Consider the following 24,261-nt stretch of genomic DNA (forward strand, 5'->3'; position numbering starts at 1 on the left):
AAGTAGCTAGTTAAGAGCAATTAAGTGTGCAAATGAAGCCTTAGCTGAAAAACTGTTACAGAGGGCTCTTATCAGCTTTCAGATCCTTTGTTCTCCAGCGGGAAACAATGCTATCAGCACTCCCCCTGAAGAACTGCTGATAAGGCTGAATGTGAAATCTAGCTGTTGCCTTCTATAACAGTGACGGGCTGGTAGTATGTGTTAATTGGCTCAAAGTAAAATGATCGCACGTTCCCAGTGCTAATGTTTTAAAAGTTTCAGAAATAATATGCTTGTGGTATGAAATGTCTGAATACATTTAGGAGATATAGGTGTCCGTTTTCCAGTCCTCATGTAAATAGAAGTATTTTCTTACTAACAGTAGTAAATATGAAAGTTATCGGTGTAATGCAATATATATTAGAAGCTGGAATGATTAAAGGCAAATAACTCATGTTTGTTTTTTTTTAAAGCATTGACTTTTACAATGTTCTCTGTTATATTTAGTATAATATATTGTCTTCTTTTGCAGTGATGGATATGCATGCAGAAACGTTGCCAAAGCTTGGATTCAATACGGAGATGAACATATCTGGAGATTTATGTCAGAATGGACCTCAACCTCATTACTCCGATCATCCAGCATTTTCAGACTCTGCCATTGGTTCCTGTAGTACAGCAGCACCCCCAGGTGTGGCTGGTTTCAATGACCTCATATCGGAGTCTAGTACTAAGGGTCTAGTTCTTAGAAAAGAAGCTTTGCAGTCGCTGAAGCTAAGCCTTCATATGCAGGAAACTGACCTGTGTAAGCACTTTTTCTGGAGAGCAGTTCCATCTATTGCTTTGCACCATTTTAACTTTCTTGCAAACTGCATGTGGTGATTGTAGTGTAAAACTAAACCTACACCATAAGGAACGTTTTTAATGTAATGACTCCCCATTAATATGTAAAGTATACCTGTATGTCTAAAGGCCCATTTACATGGCCCGATGATCGCTCAAACAGTTTGAGTGACCGCTTTGAGCGATCATTTTGCATAAACTATTAAGTAGCTACTCAGTGTGTAAATGAAGCCTTCACTGAATGCAGTTAATAGCCGGAGGGCTATTATCTGTGCTCACATCCTTTGTTCTCCAGCGGGAAACACTGCTATCAGCACTCCCCATGGAGAACTGCTGATAAGGCTGAAGGACGATTTTTAGGTTGGACTGAATTTAATAATCAGCTAGCAGTGCATGAAAAGTGCACGAGGGATGCGCATTTAGACACGATTATCGCTAAAACGATTAGCTTTTAGCAATTAAAAATTTTTTAAGCGATCATCGCTCCATGTAAATGGGTCTTAACATTAATGACAACTGACAAGCCAAGAATAAAGTTTAGAGGACATGCCAGATTTATTAGATACTTACACAACAATTCTAGGGCATCTTTTCTTCTAGCTCTGCATTGTGCCATCACTTTGTTTTCTCATGAAAATGTATCGTTCACAACTGGTTGTTATTAGGCTGTGTTGCCCACTTGGCATTTCCATGGCTTTGTTTTTGATATGCATGTTAATTGCACATTAAAACTCTGCTGAAAATCATATGCTTGTTTGCCATGAAACACTGCAGTTTTGCATTGCGGGTTTCAACTGATCGGCTTCTACAAGTGAAGCACATTGACGTTTATCAGCTCAAAACCGTGTCATTTCACTGTTACATGCATATCAAAAATATCCTAGGAATGCCAGGCTTATTCCTCCTCTCCATGACAGTTGGTGCTGATTGGTCAGTCTTATGCCAAATGCACATGGGTGGAAATTCCATGGCAAAATTTTCCACAGAATTTCCGCCCATGCCCGCTGCCATAGGATTGCATTAGATAATGCCATCCTATGCAGACAGTCACTATTTAACTGCGTGAAAACCCGCGTGGTAAACAAATCGCGGCATGCCCTATTTTCTGTGCGAGCGTCACTGGTGACGTGCCGACTCTGTTCTGTGCATGTAAGAATACCATGCCGGACATCTTCTGACATCGGAGCTATACAGGCTTCAATCAGAATGTTGGAAGAAGCCAGACAGTGAATTGGAAAGTGTTAATGTAACTATCTTGCCAGTCTACCCTCTTCGGTTGGCTATTGGCAACATAGATGCTTTTTTTCTTTTTCTGTTTGCCTGCATCCTTTTACTCATGTTATTTTGTGTGTTATGCTTGTTGCATTAAGTGTATTTAGATTCTGCGTTTGACTGGTTCTACATATCAAAACATTCACTGGGTGCTTACCAAAGAACCCAACCTACTTTTCTGATGGATGTCTTCTCTTTAGCCTCCAGTGATGCACCTCTTCCACTTGAGCGAGAGGAGCAAATACGTTTGCAAGCCAGGCGTCGCTTGGAGGAACAGCTGAAACAGTACAGAGTCAAGCGCCAACAGGAAAGGGTGAGCACAAAGCTCCCAACTGGAACTGCTTTAAGGGGAATTTATTGCCTATTTTATTGTTTTGCACAAATTAAAGCGATCTTCCAGTCCTGCATAAACGAAGATGGCCGCACCGCTTCTCTGATTACCTGACATAAACCGTGCTTTAGTACGAATTGTAGTCTAAAGACCCATTTACACCAGCAGATTGCTCAAAGATCGCTCAAACAGTTTGAGTGACAGCTTTGAGCGATCATTTTGCATAAACTATTATGTAGCTGCTTAAGAGCAATAAAGTCTGCAAATGAAGTCTTAGCTGAATGCAGTTAATAGCAGGAGGGCTGTTATCTGCATTCAGATCCTTTTGTTCTCCAGTGAGAAACTATGCTATCAGCACTTCCCACGGAGAACCGCTGATAAGGCTGAAGGACGATTTTTAAGTTGGACTGAATTTAACGATCAGCTAGCATTGCATGATGGCCGCGCGTTTAGACGCAACAATTATCGCTTAAACAATCACTTTTTAGTGTTTTTTTTTTTTTTTTACTTTTTTTAAACGATCATCGCTCCGTGTGAATGGGCCTTTATACCCTACATGCTGCTGTGACTAGACAGTGGTGCTCACATGGACTGCACTGGTTAATCAAAGCCAGTGTGTAGTATTTTAGACTAATGATGCACACTAATATTCAGTGTGTATCAGGTAAGCAGAGATGTGCAGCCATTTTTGGCCTCCTGTCCACGGCACGTGCAGACTTTTTTAATGCGGATTTCTGCAGTGGATGCACTGTGAGTCATCGTTAAATAAATAAAAATATATATATATATATATATAGCTTGTCGGATATTACAGATTGCAGGGGGGGGGGTTTCTGCGCAGTTCTATGCAGTTCCACCTCCCAGCCTTTTCCCCCACCTTCCTAATTAGATTTAACCATCAAATCCGCAGTGTATCCGCAATTGTATTTGCGGATCGCACGCTTCCATAGAGATGAATGGAGCCCATCCACGTGTCATCCGCAGTAAAATGGAGCATGCTGCGATTTCTTCTCTGCGTGTGGCATCTGCAGATCAAATAAAATCAAATCTGAGGTGTTAAGTGCGGACGCCCCATTCTTCTCTATAGGCTGCTTGTACTGTGGATCGTCCGTGCGGTTGACCCATGCGGATTCTGAAATTCTATTTTGCCCGTGGACATGAGGCCGTTTGTCTGGGCGTGGAGGGTTGTTTAAAACCATAGGAAAACCTATTGGGGAAGATTTACTTTTTAAAATACAATAGTTTTCTGGCACTAATTGAGCCAGAAAATTTTTTTGCATGCTTTGAGCCACATTTACTATATATTTTTAGATGCTTTCGGACACTTTCCCTGCTGGTCTGAAAAAAGGGGAGTGGCCTGAATTGTGCAAGAAATTGCTCCAAATAATGGCATATTGCACTATGATTTTAGTGCAATTTTTATTGTAGAGTCTTAAAATTTGACACTTACCATCCAGCTATGATGGCCTTGCACTTTTTAAGACTGTTTTAGTCTGCACTGTCTAACTTTTATAAAGTATGAGTAAATTCCCCATTCTGTTTTTCTAGTGTGTGTTTTTTTTTTTTTTTCTGATTTTGTAGATTTTTATGTTTGTAATTCTGTTTTTTGTACTATACGGAATTTTGGTTACCGCTATGCTGTCGGTACTGCAATTAACAGCCTTCAGAGATGGGCTTTAGAGCAGCCCCATGGGCTGTAAATACAGTTCACAGGAAGGAGGCCCATTGGTTTCTAAAGCCCCACTTACATGCAACAATTATCGCTCAAATTCATTCAAACGATTGCTTTTGAGAGATAATTGTTGCATGTAAACGCTTCCATCTTTCACTCTTCGGCTGAATGATAATTCCTTCCCCCTCACAGGCTCTCTGCCTCTCTCCTCCACTCCGGGGTTTGCAATAGGAGGGGGAGGGGGCAGATCTAAGCTCAGCTATGTCCACACACTCCCATTGCTGGCTATGGACAATGGGCCTGCGAGGGGGTGGGAGCTTAGCTCCGCCCCATCCTGCCTGCTCCCATTGCAAACCGCTCAGAGGGGAGGAGAGAAACAGTCGGGGAGGGAAAGGGGGACTGCTCAGATGGAAGCGTATATCGGCCGGCCGTGAAAACGCCGGCTGATATATGCTCATGTAAATAAGCCCTTAAGGCTCTGCTCCTGAAATAAAGGCTGTGTTAACGTGCTATTTTTGGATGTTGTGTGTGCTTTTTTTTTGCTTAGTAGAGTAAAAACTTTAGTATCAATTTTTACTAAAAATAACACGAGAGATATGTACTTATCAGATAATAGTAGTAATTGCAATAGCAAAACTGTCACTATGATTGATTTCTTTCCTGCTGCCTTTTCTTTCTGATACAAGACACAAAGTGGTGTGGTAAGGCACATATTTTGCTTAATGTCAGTTTGTTAAAGAAACCTTTTCCCCTCTCTTCCCCTTTTATGTATTGAATTTGCATCTGTGATTCCCCTTTTTTTTTTAATTTATTTTTTCTCAGTCTAACCAATCAACTCCTAAAAATCGGCCCTCAAGCACTTTGGATCCTGAACTTATGTTTAATCCAGATACTCTTCCTCGGGCTAACACTGTTGCAATGACCAAGGAGTATTCCTTCTTACGCACAAGTGTCCCACGAGGACCCAAACTGGGTAGTCTTGGCCTACCTTCGTCTTCCAAAGAGAAGAAGTCATCCAAAACCTCAAAGTCTTCCAGCAAGATACGTTCATTGGCAGATTACCGCAAAGAATCTTCAGAAGCAAACAATGCCAGTATAGCTTACTCCAATTCTTCTCCTGGCTCCCTACAGCCCAACAGGGGAAGTGTTACATCTGTAGTGTCTGAGATCAGTGTGGAAGGAGGACAACGACCAGAAAGTATTAGTTATATTGCTGACAATAGCTCTGAGTTTGATGGAAGCGATTTGAGCATAAGGCATGATGGCAATGAGAGTGATAGCTCTACTTATAGCAGTGTATCTGCAGGACAAGGCACTTACTTGGGTGCTTTGTCTCCAAGGAAGGAAGAAGAATACATTGTAAATGGTAAGAGCATATCTGTAGAAGATGTAGGACAGTTTCCATCACTCAGAGATGTACTACAAGCAGCTGCTGCAGAGCAACATGCCCGGGAACCTGAAGGAAATGGGGAACCCAGAAGTAGAAGAGACAGTATATCAAGCAGGTAAGAAGTGTTGGTCCTACTATTGACACACAAGCTTTGATTGCCAGAAGTTTAACAACCTTTTTTTGCTGTCCTATTGAAAAACTAAAATTGGCAACTTTTATTTTTGTAAAATAAATTTTAGTTCTTTCACAGAAACCATGGACATAGGCTGCTGCGACTAGGAGGCGAGATGCTAAGAAAAGAAGCTGGCCTCTTCTATGTAGGCTTTACCCAGCCTGCAGACACTGAGCCAATTCGTTTTAGCTGGGCATCAGTTGGAGGCAGACACAGATCTGGGTTCACCAGAGCAGTTCTACCTATAGCAATTTTTCGTTTAATTAGTTTTTCTCCTTCCTTCTTCTCATCCTTTTCCCCCTTATACACGCACGATGAGATGATGCATAGGAAGTCATACCATTTATACTTGCTTTACCAGTGCCTGGACTACAAAAAAACAGGCCAATTCTGTCTAATTTTTGCTTGCAGAGACAAAGACAGTATTTCTAGTGCGTGGCATATTGCAGTGAGGCCTGCTTCCCTGCCCATCATGATGCCTATACCCTACCCTTCTCAACTACTTCTCTCCAGGGCTCAAGCTTCACCATGTGCCCCCACAGCTCTGGCACCCCGCTATCCCTAGTAGGTGGGGCTTAGGGGGAAAATGACTTTGGAGGCCTTACAAGGCTGCTCCTCTTTCCGTTTGGCTCCAGCCTTGGCAACCGCTCCCTTCTGGGCAAGAGTCACTAGTTTTAGGCCTCAATTCCTTGCAGTCTAAGCTGGGAACTGGATTGCGGTTACACTCTGGCTCACATAAGCCCCACCACTCTATGGTGGCAGTCACAACCTTTTGGGGCTGCTTTGACTCTTGATTCTTGCCAGATTTAAGTGCCTATGCTAGCTCCTTATTTTTAACTTTTTTCATTTGTGGCACAGTTAGACCTCGACCACAGCCATGGCATCTTCTGCCAGGAGTGACCCACTAATTTAGTCGCTCTGATCTCCTCCTTCCTATCCCTCCTTTCTAGTAGGGTTTTTGGGGAATCTTCTCCAGGATTGACCTGACTACTCGTTTTTTTTTTTTTATTATTATTTTCAACCCAGATGGCACTGGGTCATGGCCACGGCATCGTCTGTTAGCCCATTTCTGCTAATTTATTTATTGGCTTTGTGGACAGGTGCCGGTGGGTTTCTTCACATCCATTCTTTCTATCCAGAGGAGCTAAAAGTGCTTTAAGATGGAACGATTATCGTTCAAACAAGCGAAAGTGAATGATAATTGTTTTGTCTGATGACAATCATTCTCTTTTCGTTCGTCATTCATTTTATGCAGACATAAAAATCATTGTTGGCTCGTTCACTTATTATTCGGTGTAAACTGCAATCGTTCAATCCCTCTCATTCACTTATACGGTGAATGTGAAAGACTGAGTGATTCTCGTTTGAACAAGCCAACGATTTATCTGTCAGAATGAACAGGCTACACGAGAGTGAACTAACTAGCAGTAATGTCACTCACATGTTCGCTCATTCAAACGATAATCGGCTGGTCTAACATGACACTAAGGTGCCGACTCTGTAATTCCACTTGCCTTCTCTTTACACTTCATGAACACAGGAACCTCCCTTTCTCCGGTTCCTGCTTCAAAGAACACCTACTGCAGTTGTCAATAGCTTGTGACAGACTACCACCCTCATTCTGGTAGGCTCCTGACTTTTCTTTTTTTTTACTTTTCTATGAGGACCCTAGCTCTTTTCTACTTTTATTGGTCTGTTTTTCCTTCTAGCTTAAATCTCTTCGAAACCTAGAGACGAAGGGTCCCAGTAGATAATAGTAGTCTTCCTTATTCACCCGCAGACCACTCAAAAGACTTCCTCTACCATAGATACAGTGGTATGGATCTCTTACCTATTTAGCCTGTATCTTCTGGTTCTTTTATTCACCACTCAAAGTGAGTCCGAGTTAACAGAAGAACAGTCAGGCTGAAGGTAACCACTCTGCAGCCAGGATTGCAGTCTCCTACTTTCCATGGGTCTTCTCCCTGTTGCAGTTTGTTAGCCATAATTTAAAAAGTGGTTTAATGGGTGATAGCCAGCCACCTCTAGCTCTCTATGCACCACCTAGAGGGAGTTTGAACTAACAGAAGAACAGTCTCCATGAGGGAACCCTATCATTACCCAGGGTTGTGTGGCCCCAATTTCAGATAGGCCCTTGTTCTAATTTGTTATGGACCTTATCAGTTTTTCTCAGTCCAAGGCTTATAGCTATGAGGCATTACTCAGTCACCTCTAGCTCTCTGTCCTCCTCCTAGGGTGAATCCAAGCAGCTAGGCAGGAACACTGTGTGGCGGCATGTCCTACCTGGTTTATCTAAGGGTCCCCTATGGGCCTAACCACCACTTCAGTTTCCACAACAGATTCTCCCTTTTTCTCTAGGTGATTCTCCTTTCTCTAGTGAGAATTCGCCTTTGCATTTTAATCTTTTTTTTTTTTTAAACTCGTTTTATTGAACAGTGTGTATTCCATACAAAACATGAATAAACAACTTTGGTTACATCATAGGCTCCATGTGGTCATACATTCGCTCTTAAATACGTCACATTAACATATGCAGATATTAAATACATTGTGTCATTACATTTGCTCGTGGTTTCAGTAGAGGCAGTAATGTTTGCCTGTTTTACGGGTTCATTCTAGGTACAGTTGCTCTCATCAGGCTTTGGAATTGGTCTTGCGTGAATACTGTGTCAGTTGACCCACACCATCTTTCCCATACCTTATTGAATTTTTCTGGGCACTTTCTGTTTTTGTAAACTATTTTTTCATACGGTAGTATGGCGTTGATTATATTCTGCCATTTTACGGGCATAAAATAGCACCTTGGTGAGAAATATCTTGTGATATTGCCACTGTTCTTCATCTAAGATACCCAGGAGGCATATCGCTGGATCATATGGTACCGGTACGCCCATCAGTTGAGTTAAGAATTCAGTGATTTCTCCTCAGTATGTGGCAATGTTAGGGCAGCTCCATATTAGGTGGTTGAAGTTTGCGTTAGGTGCTCTGCACCGATGGCATTGGTTTGTAGGTGTCCTATTCATTTTGTGGAGTCTGGTCGGTGTCAGGTAGCATTGGTGCAGTATATATAATTGTGTTAATTTATTATTTGCGGCTGGTGATACCGCGGTGTACGTGGACATCGCAGTTTCCCAGTCCTCATTAGTAAGGGTGGGGATGAGATCTTTCCATCTCTCTACTACTGTCATGGGCGTATCGGGGATCTTAGATCGTAGTAGATGGGTGTATAGTACCGATATCAGGCCTTTGGGTCCCTGGGTGCGCAGTATACCTATTAGTGGGTAATGGGAGAAAGGCTGTCTGGGTTCTGGGAATTGTGCTGTTAAGGCGTGCCTGAGTTGTAGATATCTGAAAAAAACGGATCTTGGGATTTGGTATAGTTGCTGTAGCTGTTTAAAGGAAACTAATACTTGATCGGTGTATAAATGTTCTAGAGTAGTGATTCCCAGGTTTACCCAAAATTGTTTTGTCTGGTAGATTTATCAGATGTGGTAGCTCTCTGTTATCCCATAGGGGGGTCTCCAGGGGGGTGTCTTCCCGTTTGGTCAGATGCTTGCACACCTGCCACACATTGGTTGCGAGTCTATGTATGGGAGCATCTGCTTGGTCAATAGTCTCTGTTTTTCTAGGAGGATCCAGAGCGATGCCTCTGAGAGAAAGAACATCAGGTGGTGCTCGGAGTTTGGGAGAGGAGAGGCCGATAACCAATGTCGGATGTATCTTACTTGTCCCGCTAGGTAGTAGATTTTGAAGTCTGGTAACGCCATTCCTGTCATTTCTTTAGGCCGCTGTAGAGTGTCCATACGGAGTTTGGCTCTAGAGTTCCCCCATATAAATGGTGTTATTAGGGAGTTGGTTTTTTTGAAGAATTTCTGTGGTATGGGTGCTTCTGCACGCTCTAGGCAGTATAAATACTTGGGGAGTATTATCATTTTAATGAGGTTAATTCTACCTGCTACAGACAGTGGCAGGGAGCTCCAGGATTTTAGTTTCTGTTGTAGGGTTGTCAGTAAGGGGGTGATGTTTAGGTCTAGGCTTTGCGTATGATCTCTAGTAATCCAGATTCTTAGATATTTAAATTGGGGGGGGGGAGGGGGTAACTTGCAGCTTACAAAATATGTCTCCTATCTGCCATCCTTCTGTTCTTAGGGGCATAAAAACGGATTTCTGCCAGTTTATACGTAGTCCTGAAAAATTTCCAAATTCGTCTATTAGGGAGATGGCTAACGGGAGGGTGTTTTTGGGGTCCGACCTATACAGTATTATATCGTCTGCGTATAACCCGATTCTGTCCTCTCTGGGTCCTATCAAGATACCTCTATATGCAGTGTGCTGTCGGAGCTTCAGGGCCAGGGGTTCTATTGCGATCGCAAATAGGAGGGGGGAGAGGGGGCAACCCTGTCGGGTCCCCCTATGTAGCTGGAAGGAGGTGGAGGCCAGGCCATTTACCGCTACTTTAGCAGTCGGGGATCTATAGAGTATAGAAATCCACTTAATAAATGATTCTCCCAGCCCAAACCTCCGTAAGATCTCTATCAGGTATGGCCACTCGACCAAGTCAAATGCTTTGGCCGCGTCCAATGAGGCCAGGGCCCAGTCTGACCTCCACCCCACCTGCGTGATTACTTGCGTCCTTCTAATGTTGTCTGATGTAGACATTCCGGGGGTGAAACCTGTTTGGTCGGGGTGAATAATGTCCTTTATAGCTTGGTTTAGGTGGGCGGCTAATATTTTCGTAAGGATTTTATAGTCTGTGTTTAACAGTGATATAGGCCTGTATGAGCCACAGTCGTCTGGGTTTTTATCTGGCTTTAAAATGAGCACTGTGTTGGCTTCCAACATCAATTCTGGGATCTGATTTTTATCAAATATATGTTCATATAGGGAGAGCAAGTGTGGTATTATTTCTTTCTTGTATTGTATATAGACTTCTATCGGCAGGCCATCTGTGCCCGGGGTCTTGTTTTTTGCCATGTCACTTAATGTTTCCTCAATCTCCTCTTCTGTAATTGGGGAGTCTAACAGGGACTTATGGGTGTCCTGCAGTACTGGGAATGTTATGTCTGTCAAGTATGTTTCTAGTTCTTCTGGTAGATAACCTATATCAAACACGGACTGATTATCGTAGAATTGTTGGAATCTAGTTAGGATCTCTTTTGGGTCTGTAAGTGTTTCTCCTTGGGCTGTTTTTATTCTTAGGACGGATGGGGGGGCAGTCTCCTGTCGGGCCATAAAGGCTAGTAGTTTGCTGGATTGGTTTCCCAGCTCAAAAAAGGATTGTCGGGTGAAAAAGAGGTTCCTCTGGGCTTTTTCTCTCAAATATAATAAGTAATCTCTACCAGTCTGGAGCCATCTGTCTCTTTTGATGTCTGATGGGTCAGCAATAAACTTTTTCTAGCAGTTGACATTGCTCTGCTAAGAGCTCTCCTTCTCGCGCAGAGGCTTTTTTAATAAAGGAGATTAAGGATCTGAATCAACCTCTAAGATAGGACTTAAATGTCTCCCACACTAACATTTTGTCTGTATGCGCCTCGTGCGCCTCAAAATAAATTTGGATTTGGTCTGGTATGCGGTCATTGGGACTGAGCAGTGAAAGCCAGAATGGGTGTAGTTTTATTCTCTTGATAGTGGCCAGGCCTTGGTTTTTAAGGATCATGCGGATCGGTGTATGATCAGAGATCCCTCGAGGCAGAAACTCTATGGAGCTGATTTTGGGGAATAGTAAAGGGGACCCGAATATATAATCTATTCAGCTGAGTGCGTGATTGTGGGCTGCGTGGCAAGTGATTTCCTGCTTTTGTGGGTGAAATACGCGCCACAGATCCAGCCAGCCCGTCACCGAAATGATAGAGGCCAGGCGAGTTCTGCTCGTGTCCCCCTCCCTCCGAGCACCACCACTGAATCTGTCCATAAAGGGATCCATCACCAAATTCATATCTCCCATACAAATAATTGTTGCGTCTGGTGAGAATGCTGCAAATTGGATGCCATCTGCCAGAATGGCTGTTGTTGCTGGCGGTGGGTTATAGCAACACAGGAGGACATATGGGTCGTTATTAATTTTGGATCTTACGAAAATGTATCTACCTTCTGGGTCTCTCTTGATTTGTTCTACTTCCCATCTTAGTGACCTTGCTATCAGCAGGGACACCTCCCTGGAGTAGGATGTATGACATGAGTGAGCGGACCACTGTACCCACGGCTTCAACAGAACTTTTGTGGTTTCAGGTGTGAGGTGGGTCTCCTGCAGGCATAGTACATGTGGTCGCCAGGAGCATATTAGAGAATTTATCGATGATCGCTTCCTGGTTGACCCCATTCCCCTGACGTTCCAGGACACGAAGGTTACCTCCGCCATAGGCAAGGACAGGTCAATCAGGTCCGGATAAATTTCTTTGTGACATTCTGCCTGTCAGGAGTCCCCCCGTGACACACAATTACATCTTTAACATACGTCATGCAAGAGTATTTCAATGCGTTTTTACAGATGATATGGAGCTCTTGATGCACACAATTCATCAACATTACGGTAGTATACTACCAACTTGGAACTTAGATAACTTGTTTTCAACAGACTTTAAATGCTTCCTCTGCTGAGATAGCGTTCGTGGCTGACTAATATTTGGGGGAACCTACATAGTATAGCTATATCCTAGACTATACCTGAGGTATTATTGGATTAATGTGGTAATGATAGAGGCCGTTACTAGCCTAGTGGGCTTATACTGGGTGGGCCCTCTTGGGGGAGGTGGGGGAGGAGGGGTTTGGAAAAGTGTGTGGATACTCCCATTTCGATGTTTCTCTATATAGGTATTAAGATGTATTTTTCCCAGAGGTGGGGGTGGGGGTGGGGAGGGAACGGGAAAAGTAGGGGGTTAGGGGGAGGTATAATAGTGCGGGGAGAAGAAATTATTAGCGTTGTTGCCAATACTGGGGGGGAGGGTGGTCCACCATAATTTGGGGGGGGGGGGGGGGGGGTTAGACCGGATAATAGTAGTGTACAATAGGGATCTCAGTCCCGTGTCTCGGTCTCGTATATGGGCAGGGTGCAGCTAGGGTATAATTTCTAGCGAGCATTGGGGTAGCTTTTGTTGCATATTTACTTGTTTACATTAGAGTCCCGGTACCTGCAGGGGAAAAGAAAGGCGGTGGTTTATACGTTACAGTCCTTCTGGTGGACGTCTGGTGGCCAGCCACTCTTCTGCTTCGGTTGGTGTAGAGAAGAAGCGCGTGTGGTCTCCGTCTATCATCCGTAGTCGCGCCGGATACATCATGGAGTATGGAAGTTGCAGGTCTCGTAGCTGCCTTTTAATTCTGGTGAATGAAGCCCGTTGTTTCTGGAGGTCTGCTGAGAAATCAGGGAAGATGGATATTGCGGCGTTGTCGTATCGCAGGGGGCCTCCTTTTCTGGCAGCTTGTAGGATTATGTCTCTATCTCAGGAGTTGAATAGTTTCGCCAGCAAGGGTCTAGGCGGTGCTCCTGGTATAGGCGGCCTCATAGGGACCCGGTAGGCTCTTTCAATCACGAAGACTTGTGATAGTCCAGCATTGGGGAGGAGTTCACGGAGCCATCTTTCCATAAATTCTTCGGGTTTCTGCCCTTCAGCTCGTTCTGGTAAACCGTCTATGCGCAAATTATTCCGTCGTGAGCGGTTTTCGAGGCGTCCGCTTTTTGTTTCCAGTATTCGGCTTTTTGTGTGAGGTCATGTATTGCGGCCGACATTGGAGGGACGGTGTCATCCAGTGTAGAGATTCTGTCTTCTGTACTTTTAACTCGTTCTCTCAGATTTTGAAGATCTTGCCTTAATAGGTTTACGTCAATTTTTACTTCGTCGATTTTCCCAGTGAGAGTGGTCGTAGATGTCTTTATTGCGGATAGAAGCTGCTCAGATAGCTGTTGTAGAGTTTGGACTGTGCCCTCGGAGGAACCTGAGCTGGCGTCTTTCGCCGTTGATGTTCCTGCCGTGGCGAGTTCAGGGCCAGAGTCTTTGCGGGTCTCCCCTCTAGCAAACACTTTTAGTTTGTCAACTGAGGAGCTCTGCCTAGTGGGTCCCATAATGGGTCTTTGTGCTTTTCGTTTTCTTATGGTGGATGACTCTGCAGGGTGTTGGATTCCCGGTAGGGGGCCTATAAACGGCTCTGCTCTGCAGTGTGTTCTCTTTGGGGCGTGCGCCTTATGATGCCTTTTGTCTAGTAATTCACAGCTTTATGGGTTGCTGTGGCTGCTTATTGGTGCTTGTTGTGCCTTCAGTAGCACCTTTAGTTTAGGTGTGTAATGCTCACACCAGAAGGTTCTTTGCTCTATTTCTCCCTCTCTTCTTCCCCCCTGGGGTGGCTATTGGTTGTGCTGCACCCTTTATTTATCAGGGGTTAATGGTTGTGTGCTTTGGGGCTGACTGCGGTGTAAGGGTGCCAGCATATGTCCCTTTCCAGGGGTATGTATGCAGCTTTCCTTTCTGTTTTGAACGTGCAGCTTCCCCCTCGCCCCCCCCCCACGCGGTTTGTGGCGGGAAGGAGCGCAGCTCTTACACTTGGCGCTGTATGGGGGCTCCGGTTCAGCCGCTCTCCCCTCTGCACTGCTGTTCACCCTACCCCGGTCTCAGCGCTGCCTTCTCTGCCCAGGAGTCTCCTCAGCTTCTTCCCCTGATCTTTTTTCCCCCGGCGGCGCTCTCAAAATGGCGGCGGCAGCGGCCGCGGTGTCGCGGGTCTGCTGCCGGCGTTACCTCTGCTGTGAGTGCCGCGCGGGTGTTACAGGTGGCTCTGTCTTCTCTTCCTCTACTTCAGGAGGTGTTTGGGTGGGTTTGGGGGCCCACAGGATTTGCTCAGGATGGCAGGTAAGTCGGCTTGTCCGGGAGCTTCTCTTACATGCGGCCGGTCTCCTCGGCTGCTTGGCCACGCGCCCTTGCATTTTAATCTTTAGTCAGACTGAGTACTCCTCTGTCATGGAAGACACTGACAACCCTATCTCGGCCATCTGGGTAGACCCTCCAATCAAGGTCACCAAAGCTGATTCTTCATAAGGGGTTTCTTTCCGCACCTCATGCATACCCCCAAATACTTCAGTAACCATTCTGAGTTTTATTGCTAGGGGGCGAGACTTCACGCATAACTACCCTGCTTCTACCAATGTGGGTGACCCTTAAAGTTTGGACTATAGCCCTCCACTTGATACAGGATGAGGTGGCAAAATGGTTCCCTTTATATTCTCTTGTGGAGAAATCCTAACCTTCTGCACTTGCAAGAAATGCCAGACCTTATCTTCTGGAGACATCATGCGATAACTACCCTCTCTGATATGGTTGAGAATGGTGTTCTTAATACCTTTTCCCAACTATAGATGAAATCGGGCCTTCCTAATAACTCCCCTTTTTAGATCTTTCCAACTCCGTCATGCACTCTGAGCCCAATTTGGAGGCCTGAACATACCCCTCGCACTGACCCAACGTGAGATGCTGGCACAGATGGCCAACATTCTGAAGCTGCTCTCCTGTTTTTATAGACAGCTGACAGGGGTCTTGCTTTGCTGAGAGATGGGGCTCTTGAAAAGTGGGGCTTGGACATACCAGACCTGGACTCGGATGACCGAGAAAGCCTTTTGGCCAGCTCAGGGCCGCCCTTGATCAATGCAAGAGACAGGTTAATCAAAGTCAGGTTCCTACACAGAATCTACTATACTCCCATTCACTTGTCTACCATGGGCCCAATACTCAATGCAGACTGCCCAAGATCCTTGATTAGTGCAGGCACAATCATGCATATGGTTTGGGAATGCCGTGTTTTGCAGCCCGATTGGAGAGATGTCCTCGAGTTTATGGAAGTGCATAAATAAAACAGTCTATGTAAACTACAAGGGACGGAAAGAGTGCAAGAGTTCTGATTATTGAAATTTAACAAAACACTGCTGATGTCTCTTCCTACGCATATTTGTATGAGAATACCCACTAAACGTTTCTTTAAGGCCTTTTACAAAATCTTCGCTACAAAACGCATGTATGTGAAGCCCATGCTTTCCAATGGGTTCTTTCACATGAGCAATGTTTTGTAGCCTAAAAGAACTCATTGAAAACGCTAGGCTTCACATAGATGTGTTTTGTAATGGGATTTTGTAGTCCGTGTGAAAGAGGCCTAAAAAAAATTCTGAGTTTGCTGTTGTCCTAGCCAGGGAATGGAAGCACGCTGTCAAGTGTTTTCAGCATCCATATGCCTTGATGTCCTTTACCCCTTTTATGTCCTCTTGGTGCTTTTAATGGGCTGTCCTAGCTCACCGTGAATACTTGGGTCTCCAAGAGAGTTTACTGCATGGGATTACAGTTGGGACTCTGGGAAAATAATTAGATCCCCCTGACTGCCTTGTATACTACTTTGGCACCTTTGGAATTAGCCAGGTCAGATGATTGTGGCCTTTTATAGGTGTCTGTAGCTGGAGATATGGAGTACTGACGCCGATCCTAAACACTTTGGCTGGACAGCCTTTTACAGAACCTGTCTTTGTGACTCCAGACTTGAGTTTATCTATGAAGCCACCACTGGCAGGAGATTTCCTCTGTTATCCCATCGAGTTGGTGGTTGCCTGCTTCTCTTTCAGGGGACATTATTCCCTATGCTAGAGATCGTTGGCTCAAGGACATTGTTTCTGCCAGTTACTTCATCTCTTTTGTTGAGACCAGCGACATACATGACATAGACTTACACATTCCCATCTTCACTCCTCTTCTCCACATCATGGGTCGTCTTTAGCCCAGGGAGAATCGGCATATTCACATACCGGATAACCTCTTTATTGAGGCCTCTCATCTGGAGGTATGTTTTCTCCTTCCCACTGCATACAGTTTTCCTGCGCGTTAAAGGTGTGTATGTCTTTTCAGACCAGAGTCCAGGCCCTCTGATGACCATTACTTTTGCCTGACATTGTTTAAAGATCTTGGGTAAAATGGTAGCTACCATGAGTACAGCTCTCTTAAAGGGGTTGTCTCGCGAAAGCAAGTGGTGTTAAAGGGGTTGTCTCGCGGCGAAAGCGAAAAAAAAATTTTTTCACTTACCCCCGCATTCTGCCCTGTTAAAAAGAAAGCATAGGTTAGTTTTTAAAAAGCACATTGCACTTACCTGCATCAGCGTTCTGCAGCTTCTTCTATTCTTCTTTTAAAGATGGCGCCGCTGGTCTTCTCCCACGGTGCACCGCGGGTCTTCTCCCATGGTGCACCGTGGATTTTCTTCTCCTTCCTTGTGTTCCATTGCCGATTCCAGCCTCCTGATTGGCTGGAATCGGCACACGTGACGGGGTGGAGCTACGATGACGACTCGGTGAGCAGCTCTCCGGCACGAGCGGCCCCATTCACCAGGCAGAAGACCGGACTGCGCAAGCGCGTCTAAAAACGCCAGAAGACATCAGAATTAGATAGATCCATGGCGACGGGGACGCTAGCAACGGAGCAGGTAAGTGAATAACTTCTGTATGGCTCATATTTAATGCACGATGTACATTACAAAGTGCATTAATATGGCCATACAGAAGTGCTTAACCCCACTTGCTTTCGCGAGACAACCCCTTTAAGCACTTCTGCGTGGCCATATTAATGCACTTTGTAATAGACATCGTGCATTAAATATGAGCCATACAGAAGTTATTCACTTACCTGCTCCGTTGCTAGTGTCCCCATCTCCATGGATCCGTCTAATTCTGCTGTCTTCTGGCGTTTTTAGACGCGCTTGCGCAGAAGGGTCTTCTGGCTTCTCTTCAGCCCGGCACGAGCGGCGTTCTGGCTCCGCCCCCTTCTACGTGTCATCGCGTAGCTCCGCCCCGTCACGTGTGCCGATTCCAGCCAATCAGGAGGCTGGAATCGGCAATGGAACGCACAGAGCCCATGGTGCACCATGGGAGAAAACCGCAGTGCATCCCTGGGAAAGGACCGGCGGCCATCTTAGGGAGAAGATTTTTATAACTCCTTATTTCGTCGGATCGGTGAGTAGCAAGCGGCTTAAAAACCGCTTTAAATTGCTATTTTATGCCAGGGGGGTGACAGGGGGAATGGGGTAATGTAAAATTTTGATGTTTGCCGCGAGACAACCCCTTTAAGAGTCGTCATAGGCCTCTTCAGGTTTTCTAGTGGAGCAAGCATGTAGCTCTTTTTTCTCTGGACCAGCCCACACCACTTCTACAAACATCTACAGTAATGGCTCCACTTTCCTCTGCTCCTTACACATTACTTTTTCCCTGTTCTTTGACTTTGTCCATCCTCTTAAGACAGGATGTGTTTTTTTTTTTTTTCTCCATCACAGAACGCATGGTAGGTTGACCACTCATGAATCTGTTCTGTCCACCAGGCTTCCACTCGTATCGATCGGTCAGCTTTTCTTTTTTTTTTTTTCTTCAATAGAAGCAAGCCTTTATTGCAGAAAGTCACACAGTGGTTCCTCAGCCATCTTCCTAGACAATCCATTTTCTTCACTTCAATGGGACATCTCCTAGTTTCTGTGTCCCCCAATGACCGAAATAAGAGAATCTTTGTACTCTCCGTAAAATCACTTTCTCGTACTCCTCATTGAGGGACACTGCTCCCTTCCATTGTTCTGGGGTGAAATTGTTCCTTGTTTGTTTGTTTTTTTTTTCTTCAGTTTTCTCGTCTTTCTCACATTTTAATTCTGCTTCACCTACTCCTAGAAAGGAAATTGATTAGCTCAGTGTCTATAGGCTGAATATAGCATGTGAATGAGGAGCCATTTTTTCTTAATGTCACACCTCTGTGGCAGCAGTCCATACACATGGCTTCTGTGTCCCCCAATCAAGAGTACGATAAGAGATTTCATTATGGGTACAAAAATTCTTTAGATCCCAGAAATTGAACTACTTTTAAACTTGTTGGAATATAGCCACATGATTATAGTATTAAAGCACTAGGCACACATCAACTGACTAAATAGTTATAGAGAAGTAGGATTTTCTTTGTATCTATCTTTGTTTTTTTTTTCTTTCCTAAGCTATGAATAGTGTAGTCGGTGCAAATAATTGAAAATAAATCTGTCAGCTGGAACATGCTGTAAACTGCTGGCATGATGTTATAGAGCAGGAGGAGCTGAGCAGATTGATATATAGTTTATGGGGAAAGATTCAGTATAACTTGGATTTTATTCATTTAAACCTCAGTATATTCTGAGCTGAACAGTCCAATGGGCGGAGCTATCAGTGATTGGCAGCTATCTGTGTATGACTGTACATATAGAGCAGGCTATCAATCACTGATAGCTCCGCCCATTGGACTGTTCAGCTCAGAATATACTGAGGGTTAAATGAATAAAATACAAGTTATACTGAATCCTTCCCCATAAAACTATATGTCAGTCTGCTAAGTTTCTCCTGCAGTTTTGACAGCAAGTTGAAGCTGACATACCCCCTTTTTAAAATGTGTTTTAGCTTGTAATGTACTGCACATTATGTAAAAGAGCATAATGCATGCTTCTCTGCTAATGCATAACAGACTTCGATTCTGGTTATATTTGCACATTTCAGGCAGAATAAACTCATTTTGAAAACTGATACAGAGAGTGAAGTCTTTCCATAATGTACCTGTTCTAATGTGATGGGGGTAATGGATTTTACACTGACTGCAATTTCCAGACTTACTGATAATCTACATTTTCTTTCATGCTGCCTTTAGGGCAGTGCTTGTCCTACTTTTATTATTATTAGCATTATTTATCATAATTGTTATAATTATTAGCAATATTGCTATTTTGAATTTATGAGTTTACAATGTTTTCCTAAATATCTGTCTTTTGATGTGTAGTATTTCTATGGAGAGCTCCATTGCTGGCACCCATGATGAACTACTTCAGGTCCTGAAGGAAAAGATGAGATTGGAGGGGCAGCTGGAGTCTCTAACAACAGAAGCCAGCCAGGTAAAAGCACTGTTGGTTCTTTACACGATAATAGGACATGCTGCGATTATTATTTTTTTTTTCCGTCTTGCAGTATCTCTGCAAAAGAAAAATGCTCCGTATAAATGGACCCATTATAAATGATGTGTTCTATTTTTGTGTCTCAACGTTTGTATACATAAAAAAAATTTTCTAGCGGAATTTTTTTTTTTTTTTACTGGAAAGACTTCCCTTTTTATATGGAGACCTGTTTTGTCAAAACGGAAGAACAATTCTTACTATAACCTTTACATTGTGTATGGTTTGAATAGGCACTCAAAGAAAAGACTGAACTTCAGGCCCAGTTGGCAGCAGTAAGCACCCGACTTCAAGCAGAGGTTGAGCACAGCTTGACCAGCCAGCAGAAGCAACATTCTCTAAGTTCAGAAGTTTTGATCCTGAAGAAGTCATGCACAGATCTGGAGAAGGCAATGGCAGATCTTCAGAACAGCTTAGAAGCTAAGAGTAGCAGCTTGATTTCATTGGGCAATGACTTGCAGGTTGCAGAAGAACAGTACCAACGTCTGATGAGCAAAGTAGAGGAGTTACAAAGGACAATCCTTCAGAAAGATAATGTTGGTGAGATTAATATGGTACTTTATCATTTTTGTTTGGCCATATTTCATTGATGCCCGACAAATCGCTTCTAATCGATTGCTTGCAGGTGTTGACAGTTATTTTTTTAATATATGGGAGCTACATTCAGATTTTTAATATACATGAGGAAGCAGGAGCTAGATTCAGAGGGTGCAAAAATGGGAGTCTGAGTCGGGCGATTGGCTTCGCGACTCCACAGCCCTGCTTGTACATGTTCTCTTTCAGATTAGCGTATTTCAAATGTGTATTTAATCCTGCTTTGCAGACTGTCACACAAAGTTATTGAAAGTCTATGAATCTACTTACATGGGTGTATAAAATATGCATGTATTTGAGAAAAAAAAACATGCACTAGTGTAATCTGTTTTGCAGATGTAATGAGCCCATTGAAGTCTATGGAGAATGATTAAAATACAGATACATCTATATTTGCGTTCATTAGTATTACTTTCTATTGGTCTATTAAACAGATCAATGTTTGCCCAGTAGGAAATAAAACCAATACAAGCAAATGCTGATAGTTACATCTGTAATACGTTTGTATTATGAATCTGTATTGTGGACGTATATACATGAATGTTCATCTGAAAGAGGCTTAAGGCCTTAGTTATGCAGTTATACTTTTCTGTACTTTTGAAGTCTTGACTACCTATAAAATGCTCTAAAATGGCTACTAAAAATTCTTCTTTCTGCATTCAGCTACGGAAAATTATTGCTGTCAATTTAAATATGTTTTGTATCCCACATAGTTCATGATCTGCGACAACAAACTATGTCACTTCAGTACCAGCTGCAGCAGGTGCAACTGGACCGCACAACCTTAACAAACAAGTTGAAAGCTTCAAAGTCAGAAATAACGTCTCTGCAGCAGACACGTGAGTGGTATCAGCAGCAACTCGCACTGGCTCAAGAAGCACGGGTCCGGCTCCAAAGTGAGATGGCAAACATACAGGTAAATTCCCTCAGTCCTAAAAAAGTTCATTAAACATTTTTTTAAAATAAATAATTGTAAGAAAATTCATCATCCAAGTACAATAATAAAAAGTTGCACGATGGAAAATTTCTGGGCAACCAAAACATAGAAAAGGAGGAGGGGGAAAAGGGTAAAGGCTATAGAAGGAATTTGCAAAAAGAAGGGCAAATTTGCAGCATTGGTAAATACTTAAGTTATAATCTAACATAAGTATCTACTGGCGGAAAAGTGCAGACCATTAAAGGGGTTGTCCCGTGCCGAAAAGGTTTTTTTTTTTTTTTTTATTCAATAGGCCCCCCCCCCCCCCCCCCGTTCGGCGCGAGACAAACCTGATGCATGTGTTAAAAAAAAACAAACGTTTAGTACTTACCCGAATCCCCGCGCTGCGGCGACTTCTTACTTACCTTACTAAGATGGCCGCCGGGATCTTCACCCACGATGCACCGCGGGTCTTCCCCCATGGTGCACCGTGGGCTCTGTGCGGTCCATTGCCGATTCCAGCCTCCTGATTGGCTGGAATCGGCACACGTGACGGGGCGGAGCTACGAGGACCAGCTCTCCGGCACGAGCGGCCCCATTCACCAGGGAGAAGACCGGACTGCGCAAGCGCGTCTAATCGGGCGATTAGATGCTGAAATTAGACGGCACCATGGCGACGGGGACACTAGCCGCGGGACAGGTAAGTGAATAACTTACGTACATTACAAAGTGCATTAATATGGCCATACAGAAGTGTATAACCCCACTTGCTTTCGCGGGACAACCCCTTTAATTCTTCAGGGGTAGTGTGTTTGAGACCACTGGGGATTGATTTAGTTGATCCATGTTTTCACAGGCTGGACAGATGAACCAGGCTGGTGTTCTGGAGCATCTGAAAATAGAGAATGTGACCCTTTCACACCAGTTGACCGAGACCCAGCACAGGACGATAAAGGAAAAGGAACGGATTGCTGCACAACTGCAAACTATTGAGGTAATGGAGAATCTCTTAATTCAGCACTAACACTTCCAAATACTGTACTACAGTTACTGTCCTATTGTCTCTAGGAATATTTAATGCATTTTAAAAGGTTGAGAAAAGTTTCTTGAGACAAACCCTGTATGTGTCGGGGGAACAATAAGACATTTCGCTCAAATATAAATATATACTTTTCTTATTCTTTGCAGGCTGACATGTTGGACCAGGAGGCTGCATTCCACCAGATACAAGAAGCAAAACACATGGTAGAAGAAGACCTTCAGAAAAAATTGGATGAATTTGAGATGGAGAGAGAGCAGCTTCAAAAACTTGCAGATTCTGCTACTGCTTTGGAGCAAGAACTAGAGCAGGTTTGACTTTGAATTTATTGGCATGCATTTAGGTTTTGCCTATACATACTATGGTAGAGAATTGATACAATGTATTTTAGATTTACATTTCCTTTTTTTTTTCTTTTTAGTTAAAGCTCAGTTTGGACCAGAAAGACTTGCAACTTGAAACACTCCAGCAGGAACATCTTGAGGTCTTGAGACAGCTTACTTCAACCCAAGAAACTCTTCACACCAAAGAGCAGTCGCTAAGTGATCTCCAAGTGAGATATGATGAACTTGAAACAAGGCTTGTAGAGCTACAAAATGATCTAACTTCAAAAGATGATTCAATCCAGTATCTTCAAAACCAAAAGATCGTTCTTGAGGTTGCATTGCAGGCCGCTAAGTTGGAACAAAATGACTTGGATCAGGGAACCAAAAGATTAGAAGAGGGAACTGAAGCTGCAGCAGAAATCTTGGAAAAACTGCGGCACGATATTGCTGTCAAATCTGGACAGGTAACAGAATACAACTGTAGTTCAGTGTTAATGTCATGTTTTACTTGAAGCATTTAAGCCTTCCCCAATCCAGTAATATGTTGAGTATGGTTTGTTTTTAACTGAAAAGTAGACTTGTTTTAAACTATGCTTACTTTTTGTAGTTAGAAGCCCTGCAGCAAGAGAATAATAACCTCAAAAAGCAAACCCAGAAAGTGAAGGAACAGTTTGTCCAACAGAAAGTGAGTCATAAAACACCAATTAATAACCATTTATTGCAGAAATTACTTCAGTATAAATCTACCTTGCAAAGTTATACTGGTGGTGGGTGAGCTTATACATATCTTTTTTTCCTTTCTTGTTTTCTTGTCTGTGTCATTAAGGGGCACGGCTCAGATGGTGGGTATAGCTACTACCATTAGGAGGTGGACACTAAGCAAAAATATTAGCTTGCTCATACAGCTATAACCCTCCTGTAGGCACCCAGCTAATCCGTTTTTGCTTGATGTCCGTAGGAGGCAACGCTATCAGTTACCGGTCTTCAGTCCTCTTTTCTACAATTTACCTTTTGAGAATACAGGGCAGCCACTAGACTCTCCCTGTTAATCCACAGAGCAGGGCTAAAGGCACACATGTCAAGCACAAGGCCTGTGGGCCAAATTCTGCCCGCTACCTCATTTAATGTGGCCCCCTGGCTGTGCAGCAACCTAAAAGGCATTCCGCTCACTCAGCAGAGTCTGTGACTGCTGACCTCTCTTCCCTGGTGCATGTTTGCACCATCCTGTTTACAGCACAGATGCTGATGTGGGAGGTCAGTGGTCACAGGCTCAGAAGTGACTGTCGTAGACTGGACCTGCAGGCTTGCTTATTGGAATACCTGTAGGGATGCTAGCTGGCCATAGGCCAATATGGAGGTCGCTATTACTACTGGGACAACTATGTGGGTCACTTATCACTACTGGGGCCAATATAGGGGACACTATTGATAATGGACCCCCCATGGGAGATCCTATTACTACTGGGACTAACAATAAAGGGAATACTACTGGGGCCACTGTGGGGGGACCCTTTTAAGTACTGGGGCTACTGGGGGAGCCCTCTTTTTAGTATGGCTGTCACTTTTATTATACAGTTTTACAACTATAATTGGCCTTTTTGAAGGCAACCATAAGGCTGATGTGGCCCTCAGTGAAAATTAGTGTTCTATGCCTGTTCTATTGGCATAGAAAACCCCTTTAAATTCCTTAACCATACTGAATTCTGATATACTGCTCTGATATGTGGTTTTATTGCTAATCGGCAGAGTTATCAAATTGATAACGCTGTACGGTTTT

General features: G+C 43.8%; 1 protein-coding gene across 2 annotated transcripts in view; it reads left to right on the forward strand.

The window, feature by feature from the left end:
• GOLGA3 (golgin A3) overlaps positions 1–24,261 on the forward strand; it is a 56,449-nt gene that overhangs the window by 15,073 nt on the left and 17,115 nt on the right. The window contains exons 3-12 of one of the 2 annotated variants that reach the window (XM_066603447.1): positions 512–784; positions 2,295–2,407; positions 4,920–5,602; positions 19,441–19,552; positions 19,843–20,149; positions 20,917–21,119; positions 21,976–22,113; positions 22,308–22,469; positions 22,580–22,948; positions 23,092–23,169. In XM_066603447.1, coding sequence (XP_066459544.1) covers positions 512–784; positions 2,295–2,407; positions 4,920–5,602; positions 19,441–19,552; positions 19,843–20,149; positions 20,917–21,119; positions 21,976–22,113; positions 22,308–22,469; positions 22,580–22,948; positions 23,092–23,169 — 2,438 coding nt within the window. The remainder of the gene's footprint in view (positions 1–511; positions 785–2,294; positions 2,408–4,919; positions 5,603–19,440; positions 19,553–19,842; positions 20,150–20,916; positions 21,120–21,975; positions 22,114–22,307; positions 22,470–22,579; positions 22,949–23,091; positions 23,170–24,261) is intronic. The other variant, XM_066603448.1, reaches the window with a different exon arrangement.

Source organism: Eleutherodactylus coqui, chromosome 5, assembly GCF_035609145.1.
Source record: "Eleutherodactylus coqui strain aEleCoq1 chromosome 5, aEleCoq1.hap1, whole genome shotgun sequence".
In the NCBI taxonomy this organism is placed as follows: Eukaryota; Metazoa; Chordata; class Amphibia; order Anura; family Eleutherodactylidae; genus Eleutherodactylus; species Eleutherodactylus coqui.